A 14,105-nucleotide genomic window follows, 5' to 3' on the forward strand; every position below is an offset into this window, starting at 1 on the left:
AAGTCAATAGAATAAAAGGGAGTAGCACAGCTAAGGAAAAGGGGGAAAAAATGGCAGACTGTGTTGTTTGGCGACCCTTGTGAAATGGTCGTTTGACCTCAAATGGAGTCCCAACCCACAGATTGAGAACCACTGATTTAGAGGGACAAGACCTTCAGCTAGGTTGGCGTGCTTTTATATGGTACGAGAAGTCTAAAGCACATAAGTACTTTCAAAATCATGCGATAAGAAACGTACTACTTTCAGAATGGGAGAAAATTAAACATAAAGTATACATGAAAATACCTGAGTGGCTTTCAACAATGGAAGCATTTGCTTATCCAAATCTGATTAATTATGACAAACTGGGTAGTTATAAAGACATTTTAGACAAAGAGGGAAAACTTAAGGACAGGCAAACTTTACAACTACAAGGTACTTGACATGGTGGTCCTACTTGCAAATTCAAACAAGATACGAAAAAGATATAAAATTGACAGGTTTCTACAAAGAACAGACCCCATTGGATAAAATTTTGTTAAAAACAGATGAGAATTTGATTAGAAAACTCTATAAATTCCTTTTAAACTGGAAGATAGAAGAAGAACAAGTAAAAGAAACAATGATAGTATGGGCAAAGAACTTTGGATATTCTATAGATTTGGAAGACTGGCAAAAACTTTGGGATAAAAATATTCAGCTTACAAAAGCGGACACCAGTTCGCTTAGCGAAAATGTTTAAAAATGTCTCGAATATTTGCTGGAAATGTAAACAACAGCCAGGCACTTATTATCATGCCTGGTGGACATGCCCTATCGCTAAGAAATATTGGTCTAAGATCCATAGATGGTTGGAAAAGATGATGAAACTACAAATAGAATTTAAACCAGAATTGTTTTTGTTAGTAATATTAAGACCTAATTATGGCAAAGAGAATGACTACTTGATATTGCATGTTTAAACTGCTGCAAGGATAGTATTTGCCCAATTTTGGAAAAATGAGAATCTACCATCTGACCAGATTATTATTACCAAAATTTTAGAGTGTGCAGAAATGGATAGACTAACATTAGAAATGAAAGAAAAAGATGACTCAATTTATTTTATTTTATTTTAGAACTTGGGAAAAATTTTATCAATGGTTAGAGACACATTAGAATTTGAAGGATTCAATATTTTAGAATAGTTGACTGATTTTTAATCGAGTTCTAACTAACATTTTGATAATACGATTACTTTTCCTGATTTACTGATTTTCATTTGTTACTTTTGATTGTTAGGATTTATTTTTTTTGAGATTTTATTAGTAGTGTTTACTTAATAGATCAATGTATTTGTTTACTAATTGTTTTTAATATGTTACAGTTTAAGCTTTGTTAAAAATGGTTGAATATGATATTTACTTATGATCTGGATGGTTGCTTGTTTGTTGAAATATGTGATTGTACCTTCCTTATTTTACCCTAATTCCTTATTTCCTCCCCCTCCCCCTTTCCTTTTCCCCCTCCCTTTACCATACCTGTTTTGTTCCTATTTTTCCTCACCTATATAAATTTAATAAAATTTTGTTAAAAAAAAATAAACTGCAACCTTTCTAAAGCAGCCACCATGTTTATTTATCCCTGGCTTGGATGAACCAGGATGAAGACTTTTCTTTCAACAATGGGATGGGATGGGATGGGATGGAAGAGAACAACCAAATGTGATTGGACGCACAAGGAATTTATCTCTGGCACATAAGCTCTAAGAAGCTCATGCATACAAGTGATCAACTTTTGTCAAAGTGAACACCAAAAGTATGTAGGGATTTGGAAACTAACATCCAGGTGGTAGTTGTCCCAAAGGGGCTTTTTTCAAAAGGCAACTGGACTTTCTTGATTTTCCTTGAAGATGTTTTGCTTCTCCTCCAGGAAGGAGGAGAACTGAGGAAGCTTCTTGGAGGAGAAATGAAATGTCTTCAATGAAAAACAAGAAAGTCCAGTTGCCTTTTGAAAACACCTTTGGGATAACACATGCAGACAACATTGGGGTGCAGAAAGCTGGTTTAGATATCGTATAGGGAAGATGCTGAAATATAGTAATAATAATATAATAATAATAAGAAGTTGTTGTTGTTGTTGTTGAATGGGACCTTGGAGGTCATCTCATCCAACCCCCCACTCAGGCAGCTTTCCAAAATACAGGTAGCCCCTGACTTACAAACCACAATTAAGCCCAAAATTTCCATTTCTAAGCAAGACAGTGGTTAAATGAGTTTTGTGCCACTTTACAACTTGCCTTGCCAGTTGGAGAAGGGTCAGGCTTCCCAGGAAACAAGGCCAATGCATAAAATGGCCTCTGACAATTGGAAGGGCAAGGATCAAAGGAGATTCAATTAACAGGTTAAGTAGAAGGATCACAGGAGATTCAATTAACAGGTTAAAAATTAGAATAACCGCATAAGTGCTGCAGCTTGCTAAACCAGAACCCCAAATATACTACGGGAGAAGGAAAAAGCATAAATAGGAAAGATTTGCACCCGCACACCTCTAAAAAGAAGAAGTATGATGTTAGAAGAACAAGTATCACGGAAAGCTTGCTATAGCACTGCTGAAGCAACAGTTACGAAAGTGTTGTGGTTACACACTAGGATAACTTTAAACAGCCTTGCTTTGCTTCATATTACATAGATGCAGAAAGGCTAAGACAGTTGTTATGTCCCGAGCCTTTGCAAACGGCTCGGGCGTTTGCAGGCAGTCCCGGGCAGGTGCAAAGCTGCCCGGGACCAGACAGGCTGTCGCCAGCGCCGTGCGCATGCGCGGGTGCTGGAGCGGGAAAAGTAACCCATTTACCCGGGAGTTGCCTATATAAGAGGCTGGCGCGAAGGCGTTCGTTGGGCGATGGGTGAAACCATCATTCTGTAAGCTGAACGCTGAATAAAAGAGAATAAATGAGAATAGCGGCTTCTCGTCACGTCATGTGTAGTACCCGCCACGCGACTCAACCTTGGCGGCGAGAGTGGAGACGCCAGTTGCATACCTGAAAGAGAGGAAGTGTAAGCTTACCCAGCGTCCTGATCGGCGGCAAGAGAGGAACGAGTTGACATTCGAGGGGTTGAGCTGGCTGTATAAACCCAGTCTCCTGAAGATCCGAGAGGCGGAAAAATCGGAGGCCTTTCAGAATTCGAGTCTACATCCAGAGCACGGTGGGAAGTCCTACGTATCCAGAATGGAGAACTACTCAAGGAAACAAATGTGAGGGACAGATAGCTTGAAGGTTGACCACCTGCTTTGCGTTTGCGGCCAAGGCGCGCCTTCGATAATCGCAGGAAACCTTGCACAGCACCTGTTCCAGTAGGAGTCTGTAAGTACGCAGACCTGAAGAAGCTACTGAAAGAGCACTTCCACCCCAAGATGTCCGTCATCGCATGGCGCCACACCTTCGAGCAAAGGGATCAACGGCCCGGCGAGTCGGCCAAAGAATTCATCGCCGCATTACGGAAGGCCGCCAAGCACTGCGAGTTCAAAGACCTCGAAGAACGACTGAGGGACCGATTTGTGTGCGGGTTAAGGCATCGAGATCTACAACAGAGACTTTTCGCTAAAGAAGAACTGTCCTACCAAGATGCCTTAAGGGAAGTCACCGCAGAAGAAGCAGCAGGCGGCGCTGTCAAGAACATGCGGCCGATCAGAAACAGTCCAGAGGTTGCATCCGTGCACCAGGAAGACGCCCAAAGGAACTCCGAGGAGGATCCGGATGAGGAAGTCGACCGTCTCCACCCACGACGGAAGAAAAACAGAAGGGACGCTCTTCAGCTCCGCTCAAGTGCCCATCGGCTGTGGAGGTCGCCACGGAGAACCGACTGCAAGTTCAGCTACGATACTGCCGGGCATGCGGCAAACAAAGGACACATTGCAGCTGTGTGTCTGGGCCGACGAAAGTACAACCTCAGGAAGACGCCGCCCTGAAGGTTACCAGATGACCCAGCCAGAATAGGTTAGGGTTTTTTGCGCTTCGCGAAGAAGCACTTAGACGGGCACACACAAAGCAATTAGAAAAAGCTGTCAGGTGAAGCTAAAAGGGGGCCATTATCTATGGAACTAGACACAGGGTCTGCTTTCAATATCTCCGTTGCAACATTTAGGAAGATTGTTGTTCGGTAGTGGAATCAGGACAAGTAATGCCTTCCGAAATTGCTGTTAACAGATTTGCAAAAATTCAAGAGTGTGTGTTAAGGGGGAGGCCACCCTTAATGTGCAATACAAGAGTTTTGAAGGTCCACTATACTTATTAGTAGTAGGGGGTGAACGAACGAGTCTCATAGGACTCGATTGGTTTGAGGCCCTGGGGATACACGTCACAGGACTCAACAGTTGACAAACACTCGACCTACAGGAAGTCTGCAAAGAATTTGCAGATGTTTTCAGCCCCCAGCTGGGCACATTCAAAGGACCCCCTGTGTCCTTAAAGCTAGACCCCACTGTCACTCCCATTAGAATTAAAGCAAGAAGGGGCCCTTTTGCTTTAAAGAGTAAAATTGACACTGAGTTAGACAAACTGATTCAACAGGGAATCCTAGAACCTGTTGATTCCAGTCCTTGGGAGACCCCCATTGTCACGCCTATAAAGGCAAATGGGGACATTCGCATTTGTGCTGACTACAAATGCACTCTGAATAAGGCATTGCAGCAACATGCCTATCCTGTTCCTGTGGTCAGTCATATCCTGGCCTTCCTCAAGGGGGGGCGCGTTTTTGCAAAGCTTGACCTAGCTCCAGCATATCAACAGCTGCCTGTTGATGATGACGCTGCTATAGCTCAGACCATTGTGACCCACAGGGAAGCCTTTAAGGTAAAAAGGCTACAGTTTGGAGTGAATGTCGCTCCTGGGATTTTCCAAAGCGTAATGGAAAACACACTACGAGGTATACCAGGGGTCTGCCCCTACTTTGACGATGTCTTGATTGCAGGAGACTCCAAACACATTCTAGCTGAAAGGCTTAGGGCTGTCCTGTTAAGATTCAGGAAATCAGGCCTCAAGCTCAGAAAAGATAAATGCAAGATTGGGGTGCCTTCTACTGAATTTCTGGGATTCAAAATTGATGCTGCTGGGATTCATCCTGCTGAATCCAAACTAACTGTTATTTTAGAAGCACCCAGGCCAAAGTCTAAGGCCGAACTTCAGGCCTTCTTAGGCCTCCTGAATTTCTACAATTCTTTTCTTCCACATAAAGCTAGTGTAGCTGAGCCTCTTCACAGGCTCCTAGACAAACAAGCTGTGTGGCTGTGGTCACAAGCACATTAGGCTTGCTTTAAAGAAGTCAAGGCCTTGCTCACTTCTACAGTGTTTCTTGCAACATTTTCAACGAGTCTCTTCCTGTGTGCATCGCTTGTGCTGCGTCCCCCCTACGGGGTTGGAGCTGTCCTGAGTCACCTCAGGTCTGATGGAACTCAGGTTCCTATTGCATACGACTCCAGAACACGGTCTTCTGCCGAGCGCAACTACGCTCAGATAGACAGGGAGGCTCTGGCTGTTGTTGCTGGAATTAAAAAATTCCACGATTTTCTATATGGCAGGCATTTCACGGTCTTCACTGACCATAAGCCTCTGCTGGGACTGTTTACCACACGTAAGCAGACTCCCCCCATCATTTCCCCTAGAATGCTTAGGTGGTCTATTTTCTTGTCTGCATATGATTTTTCATTACTCCACAAGCCTGGGAAAGAAATGGGCCATGCTGATGGCCTCAGTAGATTGCCTCTGCCAGTAGTAGAACTACCACCCCGCGCCAGCCTGTCCAACATTCTATCAATCCAAGCCTTGCCCCAGCTCCCTCTTAGTGCCATGGATGTACCCCCGCTGAACAGGTACGGAGTCAACACTTTACACTGCCGCGTCCTGGTCCTGTTCCGGGTGCCTGAGCACGTCCCTATTCCTGAGGTTCAGAGTTTCTGGTCCAAAAGGAACAGAAATGTCCCCCCCTTCTACAGGGTTGTCTTCTTTGGGGAACAGAGTTGTCATTCCACCTCAATGAGGACTAGGGTCTTAGAATCCCTCCACGGGGGTCATCCTGGCATTGTTCGTATGAAGGCTCTTGCACGCAGCCACTTGTGGTGGCCTGTTTTAGATAAGGATATTGAGGCTCAGGTGCATGCATGCCACCTGTGCCAACGATCTCGCCCAGAGATGCCCCAAGCTCCCGTGCATAAATGGGAGGAAACGCAGTCCCCATGGTCTAGGGTGCACTTGACTACGCTGGGCCCTTTCAGGGCCAGTTCTTCTTGGTCCTTGTTGACAGCCATTCGAAATGGCTTGAGGTTGTACCTGTCTCTTCCACCACCACTGCAAAGACTATTCAGGTACTGAGGGGGATTTTTGCTGCAAACGGGCTTCCAGATGTCATCGTGTCTGACAACGGCCCTCAATTCACTTCCTCCGAATTCCAAGCTTTCTTACAGGCTAACATGATTCGTCATGCCACATCTGCACCCTTCCACCCGTCCACCAACGGTATGGCTGAACGTATGGTGCGCATCACAAAGGACGCCTGAATAGACTCCCCTACGTGGACTGCATCATAGGTTTGCTGACTTTTCTCCTTTCTTATCGCACCACACGTCCACTTCTACAGGGAGAAGTCCAGCTGAACTTCGTTGGGGGCGCCAACTTACTACTAGACTTGACCGGTTGCATCCGGACAGACTGCCTTCATCTACCTCACATCCTAGGGCACCTAGACAACTACTTGTGGGTGCCCCGGTTTGGGCTCGCAATTACGGGCCTGGTCATACATGGGTCCCCGCTTCTGTGTCCAGGATCACAGGTCCTCTCTCCTACGAGGTTGCCCTGGACAACGGTCGTGTCCTGCGTCGGCACATTGACCAACTTCGCTCTAGGCGAGACTTTTCTGATGAGACTCCTGGGTCTTTTCCAGGGGGGGAGGGGGACCCTTTGGAGCAAAGGGAAGGGCAAGAGCTACTGCCCATCTCCACTGAGGGAGCCACAAACGGCCCATCCCAAGTTCTGCAATTGCTCCGAAAAGAAAGTCATGGAGCTTACCCACACAACAGGCACTCACGCCTACTCCAGCCAGGGAGTCACCCCGGGGGCATACTCACTTTCCACACACATCACACAGCACTCCAGTAACGGAGGATACCCGGGGGCATCCCAACAAATCATTCCCCGCAAGAGAGCTGGCACACAATTCCCAAGGTTGGCCTGACCTTACCCCAAATCCTACAGGGGGTCAAACATACACAGAGCTAGTCGAGGAACCAAGTCCCGACTACAACACCCCTAGCACAAATCAGGGAACACCTGAGTTTTGGGAAAGTACAGAAACCCACACGAGCCCGAGCACAGAATGGGGTTCAGGGAATGGACAGCCTCCTGACGGGTCTTGGACTGACCTAGGAGGTTCTACAGAGACGCCCAGCAGTGGCTATCACTTCAAGGGGCCTGAGGGTCTACAGCTAGGTAGGACAACCAGGTCACAAAGCAACAGAAGCCCTGGCCTGACGAGCCCGGTGGGCAAGCAAGCAGGCCAGGCATCGGGGCACAGTCCTTGGAAGACACCAGGGCACAATAGAGAGAACAGGCTCACGCCTCCCTCCAGTCAGGGACCTTATGCCAGTAACCCAGAGCTAAGAAGGTCACAGAGAGCAAAGAAATCTCCTAAGTATCTAGAAGATTACATAACATTGCTGGCAAGGCAAAAGCCAGTAAACAGTGGGAGCACTGGGGAGCAAAATGTCATGTAAAATAAATGTTGTATGTTGGTAGTAGTTTTAGCCCAGGGGAAAGGGGTGTTATGTCCCGAGCCTTTGCAAACGGCTCGGGCGTTTGCAGGCAGTCCCGGGCAGGTGCAAAGCTGCCCGGGACCAGACAGGCTGTCGCCAGCGCCGTGCGCCTGCGCGGGTGCTGGCGCGGGAAAAGTAACCCCTTTACCCGGGAGTTGCCTATATAAGAGGCTGCGAGGCGTTTGGGCGAGGCTGAAGCCATCTTCCTGTAAGCTGAACGCTGAATAAAAGAAACTGAGAACTCCAGCTGCTTCTCGTGTCTCTTTTCCCGCCATGGACTCAACAACAGTGATGGCGAACCTTTTAGAGACCAAGTGTCCAAAACCCACCCTGCCCTGCCCACCATCCCGTGCCCTGCCTGCCCGCAGGGCCACCACCTCCACAGCCTGCCGCAACAGGCAGCCCAGCAGCACCATGGTGGCCACATCTCCACCCACGCCCTGCAGCAGCATCTGCGCATGACAGAGCACAAGGGCGGAGTCTTGTCCCTGCTACTTGCCTGCCATGTCCTTGGCTGCGTTGCCCTGTGCGGGCAACGCCCGGGGGCGACTCTCCTCCGGAGGGGCTGCTGGTGAGGAGGAGGCCGTGTGGGGAGGCAGGGCTGGGGCGAAGGGACATGTGCCCACAGAGAGGGCTCTGAGTGCCGCCACTGGCACGCGTGCCATAGGTTCGCCACCACTGGGCTAAGATGTTAGTGTAAAACAGGCAGGAATTACTTTCAGGCAGGAGTGTCAAACTCTTAACATTAAGTGACATTTCACGATGTATCGTGAGTTTTCTATGACCGGCAATGCGGTGGGTGCGGTTTCGGCATGACTATCCGGCCCACGGGCCAGCAGTTTGACACCCCTGCTTTAAGGGGAGATGAGACAATTCCTTCTGACTGAGGTGTAATCTTTGTGGCAAACGCTCTGTGGATGTTGGTGGGGTATACAGGTTTTGAGGGAGAGTTCCTTGTGTTATTTTTTCTGCAGAATAAAAGTTTTCGCTTGCAGTCTCCTCCTGTGTGTTCAATTTTAGGCGTGGGCAATACTTGGAAACAGACTCAGCGTTGCGGTGGGAAAGGTAACGAAAACCAAAAGAGACTTTGGAGTTCAGAGGGATCTCTTTCCTTCATTGAACCACTCTGGAAGTTCAATTCTTTAGGAGGAAAATGGTGAATATACCAGGAGTCCTATCTCTGCAAAGTTCAAAAGAATAGAATGGAATGGAATGGAATGGAATAGAATAGAATAGAATAGAATAGAATAGAATAGAATAGAATAGAATAGAATAGAATAGAATAGAAAATATGAAATGGAATGGAATAGAATAATAGAATAGAATAGAAAATATGGAATAGAATAGAATAGAATAGAATAGAATAGAATAGAATAGAATAGAATAGAATAGAATAGAATAGAAAATATTATTATGCTGCTATGCTGCTAAATCTTTCCAGACTCACACTGGCTTATAACAATGGGAGTTGAGAGGGTGCAGGGAGGTAAAATTTAATTTCCTGCTTCGTTCTACCATATCTCATCAGAATTTTCTCCCAAGGTTTATTCCGAGCCCAGGATGTGAGTACTATATCATTACACCAAGGACACGGTAGAAAAGCAATAGCACTCAGATGAAATTTGGTCAATACTATCGCTTAAATTAAGCAGTTTGTTTGCTTTAACTTACCATACTTTAAAAATAATGCATTGCTCACATGTACCGTATTACATAGGATTAATAAGAGCCGTGGTGGTGTAGTGGCTAACTCTAACCACAGCCAGGAGTTTGATTCTCATCTGCTCAAGTTTGATTCAGCCTTCCATCCTTCCAAGGTCGGTAAACTGAGGACCCAGATTGTTGGGGGCAATAGACTGATTCTGAAAACTGCTTAGAGAAGGCTATAAAGCATTGTGAAGCAGTATATAAGTCTAAAACAGCGGTTCTCAACCTATGGGTCACGACCCCATTTGGGGTCGATCGACCTCTTTTCGGGGGTCGCCAAAGGCGGCGACCCGCCATTTTGTCCCCTCCGGGGGCGCGCTGCGCCTCCGGGGGGGGCTGTGCCGCGCGTGGGGGTGGCGGCGCGCCTCCGGGGGTGGCGCCGCGCATGCGCGCCGCACACGAGGACCCCGCCCCCATGCGCGCCGCGGCGCGCATGCGCATAAGGTTTGTGTGACGGGGGTCGCCGTCACACAAACCTTGAGAACCGCTGGTCTAAAAGATGCTTTTCCAGGAGGCAAGTGGACTTTCTTGTTTTTCCTTTGCAGACGTTTTACTTCTCATTCAAGAAGCTTCTTCAGTTCTGACTGGAGGGTGGGGGATGGAAGGATTTATACTTCTTCCAGACAGCTGGTCACTTGCATCCTTTTGGAGAGTTGTTGAGGCCAGCCTGGAGGTTTATCTGTTCAGGTGGCCTCAACAACTCTCTAAAGCAGACATGTCAAACTTGCGACGCCACATGGTGTCACGCAATGTATCGGGACTGTTTTGCCATTGCCGGCAATGGGATGGGCGCAGCTTCCATGTGACGCATCCGGCCCATGGGGACGGCAGTTTGACACCCCTGCTCTAAATGAATGCAAATGACCAGCTGTCTGCATGGAGTATAAATCCATTTTTTCACCATCTGAAGAAACTTCTTGGATGAGAAGCGAAACATCTTCAAAGAAAAACAAGACAGTCCAGTTGCCTCCTGAAAAAGTATCTTTGGGACAACTATGACCTGGATGACTGAGAATCTCCATAGGTCTATAAGTCTAAGTGCTATTGCTATTTTATTCTGAATGACATTAGCAGTTTTTATGGCTTTTACACTAATTATTTTAATTTAAGGAGGCATAGAATTGATGCTAGTGATTCTAAAGCAGTGGTTCTCAACCTGTGGGTCGGGACCCCATTTGGGGTCCCGACCATTTCACAGGGGTCGCCAAACAACGCAGTCCGCCATTTTTTCCCCTTTTCCTTAGCTGTGCTACTCCCTTTTATTCTATTGGCTTTTGAAAGCCAATAGAATAGACTCTCTTGAATAGAGTCTAATTCTATTGGCTTTCAAAAGCCAATAGGAATTGTCCAGGCTGTCTCTGCCCTGCTGAGCCCGCCAAAAGTCCCATTCTGCAAACGGTGCTGCACCAGTTGAGTAGTCCTCGACTTATGACCAGTTGAGTAGTCCTTGACTTACGATCGGTTGGGGGGTCGCGGCATTAAAAAGGTTGAGAACCACTGTTCTAAAGCCATTCATCGACTTCTTCTTAGATGCAAGTGATTGCCACAAATGTCCAGAAGATCAGCATCCAAACGAAGGCCAATATCAATGTGTCCCTAAGATTGTAACTTTCCTTTCTTTTGAAGTATATTTGGGCATCATCCTGGCTTCCTTGGCCTTATCCTTCTCATTAATCACCACCTTTGTGTTAGGAATCTTCATTAAATTTCTACAAACTCCAATCGTTAAAGCAAATAACTGGGACCTTTCCTATATCCTCCTCGTTTCCCTCTTGCTTTCCTTCTTGACCTCCTTTCTGTTCATTGGCCAGCCAAAGAAAGTTACTTGTCTTCTCCAACAAACAATGTTTAGCATTATCTTCACAGTTGCTGTTTCTTCAGTTTGGGCCAAAACATTAATGGTGGTACTGGCCTTCCTGGCTACAAAACCGGGAAACAAGGTCCAGCGATGGTTGGGAAAGAGATTAGCCAACTCTACTGTTTTTTCTTGTTCTGGTGTCCAAACTCTCATCTGTATCATCTGGTTGGGGGTTTCTCCTCCATTTCCTAAGTCTGACATGCACATGAAGAGATGGTCCTGAAGTGCAACGAAGGCTCTGTCACAATGTTTTATGGTGCCCTTGCTTACATGGGCTTCCTGGCCGCCATTTGCTTCACGGTGGCTTTCCTGGCCAGAAAGCTGCCTGGGGCCTTCAACGAAGCCAAGCTGATCACCTTCAGCATGCTGGTCTTCTGCAGTGTCTGGATCTCCTTCGTGCCCACCTACCTGAGCACCAAAGAGAAGTACATGGTGACTGTTCAGGTCTTCTCCATCTTGGCCTCCAGTGCTGGTCTGTTGGGCTGCATCTTCATTCCCAAGTGCTACATTATCATCTTAAGGCCTGATTTGAACACAAAAGAACCAATAACAGGGAAAAAGTAAGCATATCAACATATATATGTTTTCTGAGGTTTTCGCAGGTGTTTGTATGTAGATCTTTGGTTATTCGGGTTTTCTCCTGCGTCAAATTGGAAGTGTCTTGGCGACATTTTGACGAAGTCTCATTCGTCATCTTCAGGCTGGTATTTTCAGCTTCATGCTTCTAAGAGCAATGCTAGAAGCACGAAGCTGAAAACACCAGCCTGAAGATGATGAATGAGACTTCATCGAAACGTCGCCAAGACACTTCCAATTTGACGCGGGAGAAAACCCAAATAACCAAAGACCTACACACACACACGCACACACACACACATATAATGCTTAATGCTTTATAATCTAATTTGTTCCCTTGCTCTAAGCCTGGTGGACTGGCACCAGGCCACGGCGTGCCAGAAACCGGCCCACGCAAACAAAGCCCCATCCGTGGGATGCAGGCAGTACATGAAACCACACCCCTCCGGTCTGCAAAAAACCCTTTCTGCACGGAACCGGCCCCTCGTGCTCCAAAGGTTGCAGACCTCTGCTCTAAACTATATCCCCAGTTTGGCTTCCACTTAAAACTATAGTCATGTTAAGAGTTCCAATGTCGTTTGTAGGAAACAGTTCCTCTTTTCAGTCAAACTAAGAGTCTGGAAGGCATACCTTGCTGGAGAAAGGACCCCAGTTTGAAGAAAAGTGTGTGGCCTTCAGCTGTCCCCTGTGAGCAGTAATTCTAGTAACAACAAGGTATTAAAGGACCTTTCCAAACTAAACTTTGCAGCCAGCCTTCTCAATTTTCTTGGTGATTGATGGACCCTGATAGGTTTCAGAGAGAGCTGGGAATTTTACCTGAGAATCCTCTGCATAGTTACTACTCGGATTAAGAAGGTGAGGTCCTAGACTATATTGTGTCTAAGCAGCCTCTCTTGACCCATGGATCTTGTCATTCCCAAATGTCCCAAAGATGTTTTTCATGAGGCAACTGGACTTTCTTGTTTTTCTTTGAAGAGGTTTTCCTTCTCATCCAAGAAGCTTCTCCTTGGATGGTGGGGAATGGAAAGATTTATACTCCTTGCAGACAGCTGGTCATTTGCCTTCTTTTAGACAGTTGAGGCCACCTGGAGGTTTATCTGAGTTGTCAAAATCACCTGAGTAGTGCAAATGGGTGCGGAGCCTTCTTGGAACTGTTGAAAAGGACTGTTTTGTAAACTGGAGATGAATGATGTCATATCCCTCCTCCTTTGTTGATAGAGGACTATTCAACATCATCTATCTCAGTGGTTCTCAACCTTTTTAATGCCATGACCCCCAACCAGTCGTAGGTCAAGGACTAAACCGGTCGTAAGTCAAGAACTAAACCGGTCATAAGCCGAGGACTACCCAACTGGTCGTAAGTCGAGGACTTTCCCTGCCCGGGAGCGCCACGCATGCGTGGTGCCGCCCCCTGCACTGGCCGAGGCGCAGCTGGCAAGCGGCAGAGACGGAGCAGGCCGACCACCGGCTGGGCCACCAGCTGGCCCAGCCCAAGGGAGATAAGGCACCCGCCGGAAAAGGGGAAAAAATGGCGGACAGCCTTGCTTGGCGACCCCCGTGAAATGGTTGATCGACCCCAAATGGGGTCACGACCCATAGGTTGAGAACCGCTGATCTATCTCCAGTCTACAATACAGTTTTTTCAGCAGTTCCAAGAAGGCTCCACACACATTTCCACCACTCAGGTGACCCTGAGGATACAGATAAATCTGCAGGGGGCCTCTAAAAGAATGCAAATGACCAGCTGTCTGCAAGGAACATAAATCCTTCTATTCTTCACCATCCAGTCAGAGCTGAAGAAGCTTCTTAGATGAGAAGTGAAATGTCTTCAGAAAAAGAACAAGAAATTCCAGTGGCCTCCTGAAAAAGCATCTTTGAGAGAAATGAAATGGATTAAGAGGTAATTAGAGCGACACAGTAGGTGTGAACTTAAATGGACTCCAGAAGATGGTAGAGGACAGGAAGACCTGGAGGAATGTTGTCCATAGGGTTGCGATGGGTCGGACATGACTTCGCAATTAACAACAACAACAAGAGCGACACAGGCAGAAGACAAAGAGCTAACTTTAGCAAACATGGGTAAGAGCTGCTATCAAAGCCTATTTTATTGCGATTTGTGTGGCAAAGTACAAATGCATCTCTGCACAAATGACATCTGCAGATAATCACCTAGTGGGCCTTTTTGTGTGACCCAATTGCTCCT

At 46.8% G+C, this 14,105-nt stretch overlaps 1 protein-coding gene across 1 annotated transcript in view; it reads right to left on the minus strand.

Annotated features, from left to right (window-relative positions):
* Nucleotides 1-10,892: 10,892 nt before the first annotated feature.
* LOC120302128 (zinc finger protein 493-like) overlaps nt 10,893-14,105 on the minus strand; it is a 36,731-nt gene continuing 33,518 nt past the window's right edge. Inside the window, exon 6 of the mRNA XM_039330046.1 lies at nt 10,893-11,849. Within this exon, the coding sequence (XP_039185980.1) occupies nt 11,830-11,849 (20 nt within the window). The 3' untranslated portion in view covers nt 10,893-11,829. The remainder of the gene's footprint in view (nt 11,850-14,105) is intronic.

Source organism: Crotalus tigris, unplaced genomic scaffold, assembly GCF_016545835.1.
Source record: "Crotalus tigris isolate CLP2741 ecotype Arizona unplaced genomic scaffold, ASM1654583v1 scf7180000024423.372371, whole genome shotgun sequence".
In the NCBI taxonomy this organism is placed as follows: Eukaryota; Metazoa; Chordata; class Lepidosauria; order Squamata; family Viperidae; genus Crotalus; species Crotalus tigris.